The sequence below is a fragment of the Lepisma saccharinum genome, chromosome 3, assembly GCF_977018435.1.
Source record: "Lepisma saccharinum chromosome 3, izLepSacc3.1, whole genome shotgun sequence".
Classification (NCBI taxonomy): Eukaryota; Metazoa; Arthropoda; class Insecta; order Zygentoma; family Lepismatidae; genus Lepisma; species Lepisma saccharinum.
In genome coordinates this window covers 90,277,516-90,286,941 of record NC_139231.1, presented here as the reverse complement: position 1 = coordinate 90,286,941, position 9,426 = coordinate 90,277,516, and the positions used below count along the sequence as shown (strand labels likewise).

General features: G+C 39.8%; 1 protein-coding gene across 1 annotated transcript; it reads right to left on the bottom strand.

The window, feature by feature from the left end:
- Positions 1 to 1,605: 1,605 nt before the first annotated feature.
- Positions 1,606 to 3,024, bottom strand: LOC145985608 (uncharacterized). Its single transcript, XM_083119677.1, has one exon. It carries the CDS (start codon positions 3,022 to 3,024, stop codon positions 1,606 to 1,608), a length of 1,419 nt encoding a protein of 472 aa, XP_082975803.1.
- Between the last annotated feature and the right edge of the window lie 6,402 nt (positions 3,025 to 9,426).

Sequence of the window (9,426 nt, the reverse complement as noted above, 5' to 3'; positions counted from 1 at the left end):
TTAGCGCAATTACAGAAAGATATAAACAATTGCTTTCAGTGGAGTGTCACCAATAGGTTAGATTTTAATATAAGTAAATGCAGAACTATTACGTTTAGCAGACATAACTTATCTTATACTCATAACTATACTATGAATGGAATAGTTTTAAATAGAGTTAAACTTATAAAGGATTTGGGACTTTTACTCGACTCAAGGCTTACTTACAGAGAGCACGTACAAACATTAGTATCGGATGCATTTAGAATTTTAGGCTTTATATTTAGAACTACCAGAGAAATTAATAATATTCAAGCTATTGCTTCAATATACAATTCGATATTAAGAAGTAAGTTAGAGTATGTTAGTGTCATCTGGGATCCTTATTTTCAATGCTACCGTGATTTAATTGAAAATGTTCAGAATAAGTTCGTAAGATATTTATATTACAAAAAATTTAAAAGATCTTCATATTTAGAAAGAATATCCTATAATACTATTTTATCTGAATTTGGGTTCTCTTCATTACAATCAAGAAGAGAACTAGCCAAACATATTTTACTTTATAAATTTATAAATAACTTAATTGATGCTCAAGATTGTCTTCAGTTGATAGGATTCACAATTAAACCTAGAACGTTGCGTTCTTATTTGCCATTTTCTTTGGTTAATTCTAAAAATATTGTACATCAGAATTCAGTAATGGTTCAAATATGTAAAGCTCATAATGTACTAATACAAAATAATGTTAATATTGATTTTGCTATGTCCTACGAGAGATATTTATCTGTCATTAAACAATTTATTCATAATTAGTATTTTGTCTAAAAAATTGTAATTTTATATTTTTAGTTATTTTATTAATGCTAAATATAATTTTATAATACAATATAATATAACACAAACTGAAAATAGGCATTAATATCATTTAATTATTTGTGTATATGCAATTGGTTTATGTGTTTGTATATGTTAATATTTGTGTTTATGTATATGTTAATATTATGTTTATGTATATGGATATTATGTACCATAGTTTATTTACTTGTAAGCCCCCGTTGTAAGTGGAGCAATAGCTCTGTTATGGGGAGTATGTATAAATAAATAAATAAATAAATTACTATGTTTTATGACATCCCTACACATTGAAGCAAAATAAATGTTCGAAGTGTGATTAAATACGTGTTCTTGTTGAAGCTTGAAGTACAGGTATGAACATATTTTCGACTTCAAAAAATTCATTTATCTTAAACTGGGTTAACGGGTCCCTCCTCCCTCCCTTTTCTCTCAGTATGATGGGGCCAAAGTAAAACTGAGAGAGCGAGAGTCGATTCAGTAAATTCAAGCATTTTTTTTTCCTTGCTACCCCTTCCACCAAGCTATTGCCCAACATTGTTGACATGCAGAGAATTGTTTTTCTCCTTTGTCCAACAATGTCCCGCCAGTTTTAGCAGAAACTAGACAGTCCAACAATGTCCCGCCAGTTTTAGCAGAAACTAGACAAACATAAGCCGAAACATAAAAAAATAGATTGTTTATCTCCATTCATTTCTCTTTCTTGAGCACTGAAAAAAAGCGACAATAAGAACTCACATTATTTATGCAAGGGAAAAATATTTACTTACTTTAATTCCATGGGAGAGGTTCGATGCCTGTCAGATCTTCATCACAACTATCTTCCGATTCACTTTCCCCGTCATAAACTTGGATAATGAATCTTTCCAAATTTAAATTGTCTGTCAGGTTGTCCACTTCCCACAATTTCCGCTCTTCGGTTTCAATGACATGCCGCACTGCGTCCGCCCAGTTACGCACCGAAATCTGAGACATGGCAATCTCAGTCAGTCTCTTGACCTCGTCCAACTTGAAGGTCTTGTTGTTGCGCGCAACGTACTCTTTGACCTGAGCCCATATCATTTCAATGGGATTCAGGTTGCAATGGTAAGGTGGTAGACGCAACACGGTGTGCCCGGCTCTCTTCGCCATTTCGTCGACAACGTATTTGTCATAGCTTGGCTTTATACGCAAAACGTGATCCAAAAGTTCCGCCTTGAGCACGTCAGCTGGAAGTACAACGCCTTTTTCGCTCAGCCAAGCCAATATGTTAGCCTTCTTCCAAGCAGTGGTGGGCAACTTTTCACATTTCACACTGTGATAGGGAGCATTATCCAGCACAATAACACTGTTCGGGTCAAGTTTTGGCAGAACAGATGAAAAGCACTCCTCAAAAACATCACCGTTCATTTCTTCGTGGTAGTCACCTGTAGTCTTTGACACAAAAATTAGCTGTGCACCGTCCACGAACCCACTTCCACTTCCAACATGAACAATGATGAGCCTCTTACCTTTTCCTGACGGTTGCTTCATTCCGGTTGACAGTCCTTCGAGAAAAGCTTTCTTTCTGGAGGTGACAGTGCTATCGTGCCACGCCTTGCTCACAGTGTGTCCTGCGTTTACCCACGTCTCATCCAAGTAATAAATGTTCTTACCTTGCTTTCGCAGTTCCCATACGGACCGGAGGTATTTTCGGCGCCAAAAAACAATATCATCCCTGTCGATGAGTGCTGTCTGCCGACTTCGCTTCCCATAAACGAACCCAACGTCCAACAAGAGGCGCTTTAACGTGGACGCGCTAAAATTGGGGAGATCCTCATCGTTATTAACATCCGCCAATACCTTCCGCACGGTGGGTAGTTCTTGATTAAAAAAATAGGAATGCACTTTGCGCCGTATTGCGCTTATTTCAAAATCGGTGTACTTGTTCACACGAGCAACAACGTTGTGTTTCTTCCCGGGAGTCACAATTTCACCGGTCGTTTTCCGTTCTTTCAACGCACCGAAAACAGAAGACGCTGACACACCACTGCACTCGGACACCAACTTCACCACCTCCTTCACTGTTCTTTCAGGATGCCACCGACAGAATGTTGCATAAACGTTCAGAACAATCTGCTTCTCGCCACTTTTCAACGGCTGTCCTTGCCGATGTTTCTGAAAGAAACTCGGAGAACACGGAGACCTTCCTGCACGCATGGAAGCCGCCATATTTGAAACTGGCGCTACTTTCTTGCCGCTCACGTGATCAGTTGTAATTTATTCAATCATCACGTATTATTATTATAAGCAGAAACCTTTAATGAAAAGCTATTTTAAAATTCATATTCCGGGATAATTTACATATTTTTCTAGCATTGGCAAGCTTTTTTAAAACGGACTATATGCGGCGGAAGAAATCCGCTATTAGGTTGTTGCCAACCCCAATACCTTCGCACTAAGTCGGTGAAGAAACTGAAGTGGTGTGGCAAATGTCGGCACATGATAATTTGATTTCACGATGTCAGTGAGGGTGCTGTGGGGTGAAGGGACACAGATGGGCTGACCATAGCAGAGGTGTGCACCATCGATTGCGACCCTCATGACTGCAGACCTCACAAACACCCTCACACTCTGTAAGACTTGTGGGGGTGAGGAGGGCAATGGCAGACCGTGAGGTTGAGATGAGGGCAAGACGCGAGAGGGGTATGGGTGGAGGTTGATTGAAAATGAACACCTTCGCTCTAGAAAGAAGAAAAACATGGTATTTTTTTTAAAAGAAAAACCTGCAAATATGCATTTTATATGTAGGGTGCAATAAAATGTGACTGCCTCTTACCGTCCTCTTCCCCCACTTTTCTTTCCAGTGACAATGCTTCATTGACTTGCCGTTTTAGTCTCCCTCGGCGTTTTTGCTGCTTAACCCAGAATTTTAGATAGAGTTGAAAAGGGCATACGAGTGTTTTGGGATAGCATAACTTTAGAGACGTTGAAGAAAAGTCTGGAGCATGTTGTAATGTGTGACATTGAGGTGTAGATCCCCCACACTGTGACACGCACTTTATGTCATTAGTTACCGAGACGATGAATACGATTCAAGTTAATCAAATTAACTCTATCAGCTTACTTATGTGCAATAGTAATAATAAATCATACTTTCAAACCCCAATGAATTTAATCAATAAACAGCTGTTTTAAAAACGTCATTTATCTCAATGTGTCATCGAATTCCCTAGCAAAGGTTATTTTTAGCATAAGACGACAGAAGAAGAATCATTTGGTACTGAACTGTCACACCCGGTAGGGGATAAGATCATGGACGTCAGTAGGATTTTTTCCAGGGAGGGGCAAGGAAGGTATTTTTTCCAGGGGGGCAAACAAGGAACATTTTCCCCAAGGGCAATAATTAACACACATTATTGTGGCTGAAATTAAATTGTATGTAAAAAATATATAATTTTGGTTGAATTTCATTTTCCAGGGGGGCCATAGCCCCCTTGCCCCCCCTTCTGGACGCCCATGGATAAAATATACATTTTTTTCTTTATTTTTTACATTTAAGACTTTATCTTCCACATTTGGGTAATCATCTCTACTTGCACTCAACCACCGAGCAGCCAAGATGTATATTTAATTGTTCTTTTTAAGCTACGTATCAAATTAACTCCCAACAAGTTATAGGGCCTCCTTAAGAGAAACATTGCTATAACGCGTCCGTTGACAAATAGAACGTCTCTGCATCTTGTAGGCTACGTAGATAATTTTATTGTCATAAGTTGGCAACACTGTTATGATACACGTGCTTTTGTTTACAGAAGGTCTTAAGTTCTATGATTCTCACTTTAGTGTATTTTTACCTTGATGCTGTTTTGGGATAGGCCTAATTCTAAAGATACGGATTTCGCAATTTTTGAGTATTCAAAGGGTTATATCTGCTAATAGCATCAATATCCCAGTAATGTGCTATATCAGGTAGCTTGTCCTAGTAGTGAGCTTCAATGCCCAGTAAACAAATCTTTGGGGTACTGTTGCTTAACGAAGATATTAAAGGCCGAAAACAGGAAATACTGCATTTTGGACCCTCTTTGTTGCCGCATAACAATGGAAAGCAACAATGTCCCATCAAAACAATTGAATGTTTATAAGCAAGAGTCTTATATTAACAGTATATCAAAAAAGAAGTTTGGGATATTGTTGATTCCCAAAGATACAGCATTTCTCTTGAAAAATGAGCCGTCTCACCTTGAACTTTGACATTTTTTACAGGGAAGGGAAAATATTTTCAAGGTCTCAAAATTGCACAATATTCTTTTCTCATAACCTACTTCAACATATAAGAAATGAAGCCAATCAAAAAATACCAGTATCGAAATATCCCTTTTTTGTTCGAATTTCAAAATAATGGCTCTTAAAACCAAGACGGAAACCCAAAACGCTTTGTGGAAGAATTTCTTTGTTTGAATTGTTAAGTCTACTTTATGCACGGAAAGGTTAATCGGGACTGGACCTATAGTTTAAAAAGTGGAATCCGAACTAATTGCTTTGTGCCTCCACCGGGTATCGAACCCGTGACCTCTTCATTAGAAAGTTCTTTTTGAACGAATAAATCTTTACCTTTATACAACACTGGCGTAAGACTACACACTATACACAAGATGCCACTCAAGATATGGGAAATCCTAAATGAAATCCTACATTCCTTAATAAAATCAATCCAATTTTTAAGGAATTAAAATAAGTATATTTCACTTTTTAACACGCACTGTACTTATTGGTAAGGTTATTAGAAGCATAGAGACTGGTAAAAGTGAGATGTATTGTTTTCTTGAATTGACGTAACGACGATAGAAGGGGAATTTATCCGTGAAACGATTCCGAAATAAACACGCTTCCAAAAGTCAAGCACGGGATGGTAAAATCAACAAAAATTGAAAAGCAAAGCTTTGATTAACACAAAATTGCACATGAAGGTAGTAAATGTGTTTATGCATTAAAGAAAACAAGAATTGTGTACAAAGATGAAGAAAAGAATTTACTTCTCTTAAGTTATATGATGATGTCACATTTGGGTCATTAACATAATGATGTTTAAAGGCAAAGAAAACTTACAGTAATATGTTATGTGACCAAAACAAAACTTAACATTAATATGGTATGTGACCACCCCGGTCCTTCACACAAACTTTACAACAATTTTCCATGCTTTCAATTAGGTGATCAACCATCGCAGATGCGAGCAATGGCCATTCCTCCATTAGGGTAGTTTCCAACTCTTTCAGACTTGCTGAAGGAGGTAAATGTGCAGAGACAGCACGCCCGAGGACATCTAAAAGATTTCTAATGGGATTAAGGTCGGGGGAATATGCCGGCCACTCCATACGATAAATGCCCTCACTTTCCAGGTACGCGTCAATGATGTTGGCTCGATGGTGACGTGCATTATCGTCCATAAGGAGGAAATCAGGACCGACTGCACCAATCTGAGACAGAGCAATTGGCATGTTGACGACACCACTTTAATCTTGGTTTGGACGGTTAGTGCAACACAAACACATGGTACTCGGGGATACAATCCCTTCATGTGGAGCCTTCGGCGCATAGTACTGGCAGATATTGTCTTACCAAGTGCGGCTGAAACCATGGATGTAACAGTTGTGGAGGTCGCTTGTCGATTCCGTTTGGCTACTATAGCATACATATATCGATCATCAGAGGGGGCGGTAACCCTTGGACGACCAGGTACAGATCTCCGGACAACTGTTTCACTTGTTTGGAATTGTTTCCATAATCGCGAAATTACCGAATGATCAACGCCAAAGAAAATAGCGACATCTTTGACTGACTGTCCTGCTACAATGCGTTAAAAAGCACGCCAGCGTTCACTATCTGTCATTCGTCTTCTTTCACCCATAGAAACACGAATATTATAAAATAATCCTACGGCCTCCCCGATGGCGCAGTGGTAGCGTCGTCGCCATGTAACCAAGGGGTCCCGGGTTCGATACCCGGTGGAGGCGCATAGTGGTTTGGATCCCACTTTAAACTGTAGGTCCAGTCCCGATTAGCCTTACTGTGCATAAGTGGACTTAAAACACCAACTCAAACAAAATAAAATAATCCTACAAAAGTTTTAAAAAAACTACGTATCAGCTTTTAAATGCACTTCAAACCCTTCAGAATGCTGGCATCTCCAACGAAAGTGTGATGATTCTTGCACGAAATCCTCGCTTTATGCTATTTCAAGAGCACAGATTAAGCACCTAGGTACAGATGATTCACTCTCTACGAACAAAAAGGAAGCTACACATAACTGACATCTACATCCGCAGCGAAATTCAGCCACTCAAATTCAAATACGCTTTCGAAAATTTGCATTGCGTGCTTAACTTTTGGAAAGCAGTGTATATGCGCTAGTGTTGCACTATGCAGATTGAAGCAAATATCACACAACAGAACACACTGAATCGAATACACAAATGTGCATTACTTGATGTTAATTGCTTGCTTCATCATAAGTAATAAACCCACGATACGGTCTCTGGATTCAGATAAATTTAAAACATTATTAACAAGTGCTTATTATGTAATACATTACATGAAATAAAAGCAATTGTCCGATGTTTTAAATGAGCAATATAACATTTTTTGCTACAATATTTTACAATATTAACACAAACACTCTACAAGGTAGTTTGATTAAATTTTGTAAATGACTTAATGATTTTCACGTCAACCGCAGACTAATTTAATCGCAAGAGCCTAGTATCGTGATTTCAAGTTGCCGTTCAACGTTTTAAGGTGCAAATGACTTCTATATTTGTTTCTGATAGGCTGTGATAAACATCCTTACCTAGCAAGGGTGCCCGCAGGATATAAACTGTTTATTATTATTATTATTATTATTATTATTATTATTGCTATTATTATTGTGGTTATTATTATTATTATTACCACTACTACTCTACTACTTGTGTTTTTTTAATTACATACTCGTACATTTGTAATTTCCATATTCTGTGTATTTATATAGAATTTGCATAATTGGATATTTAACATATTAATTCATTCATATAGGACAAAAAGCTGTTTTATATAGTTAGATAATAAGTGTAAAATAGATTGTAAGCTTAAACGTAACCCTACTTCAAAATATTAGGCGCATCCAGAAAGTAAGTTTCCCTGGGGTCGTGCACAAAAAGGAAACATTATTTCATTCAATGATTTATTGCCACAGATACAGCGCTTGTCCAGTTACTTGTCAACATAATTTCCGCCGGAATTCAGGCACTTGTCATAGCGTGGGACCAAGTTCTGTATACCTGCGTCGCAGAAGTCCGCCGCCTGGGCGCCGAACCACTGTGTGACAGCCGTCTGAACCTCTTCGTCGCTGCGGAAATGTTGACGGGACAGGAACTTTTCAGGTGCAAGAACAGGTGGTAATCACTGGGAGCGAGATCCGGGCTGTACGATGGATGATCGAACACGTCCCAACCGAACCTGTCCAGAAGGGCTGCAGTGCGCCTAGCCATATGCGGCTTCGCATTGCCGTGCAGCAAGATCACTCCGGCACTGAGCTTACCGCGTCGCTTATTCTGAATGGCTCGTCGTAATGTCCCCAGTGTTCCACAATAACGGTTAGCGTTCACAGTCTCACGTCTGGGCAGAAACTCGATGAGCAGCATGCCTTGTCTGTCCCAGAACACAGTGCTTATCACTTTTCGCGCCGACACAGTCTGTTTGCACTTCGTACTGAATGGAGATCCACTGTGACGCCAATGCTTGGACTGCTGCTTGCTTTCTGGGGTGGTGTATGCAACCCACGTTTCATCCCCTGGATGATCTGGTTGAGAAAATCGTCATCATCATGGTAACGTTGCAGAAATGTCAGCGCCGTGCCCATGCGTTTTCCTTTGTGTTCGGGCGTCAGTTGTTTCGGAATTCACCGGGCACACAATTTTCGGAACAAGAGGCGTTTGGTAACAATGTCGTGCAACAACGACCGAGAAATATGCCGGAAATGGCTGCTGAGTTCCGTGATCGTGACGCGACGATCCTCCAATATGCGCTGCTGCACCTTCTCCACAAGCTCGTCCATAACGGCCGATGGCGACCCTCTGCGCTCGTCGTCATGTTCATTTTGCCGTCCTTCAGTAAATGTCCTGCACCAACGACGCACCATCTACTTGTTTATGATGTCTGGCCCATACACCTGGCACAACTGACGATGAATTTCGATCGGCTGTATGTTTTGTGCATTCAAGAACTTGATCACCAAACGGACCTCACACGCGGCGGGAGATGGAATAAGGGCCGCCATGTTTCATCGCTGCCGCGACGCTACTGAGGACTTTCGGGAGGCGTCTTCTAGGACATTCACTAGCCAGGACATGTGCCTCTCACGCATGTGCAAAACCGGTTTCAATACGCATGGCCTGCCACCTGTAATAATAGTTACTGTAACTTACTTCATGTAAGTCACAGAAAACTAAACTTTTTTGTTAGAAAATATCGATACAATTCCACTATTCGAATTGCATTAACACTTTCCAGAAATCTCAGGGGGGGGGGCAAGTGCCCTCCCTGGCCCCTCTCTGCGGGAGCTCTTGTTACCTAGAGATTGTTCTTCTTCACGTC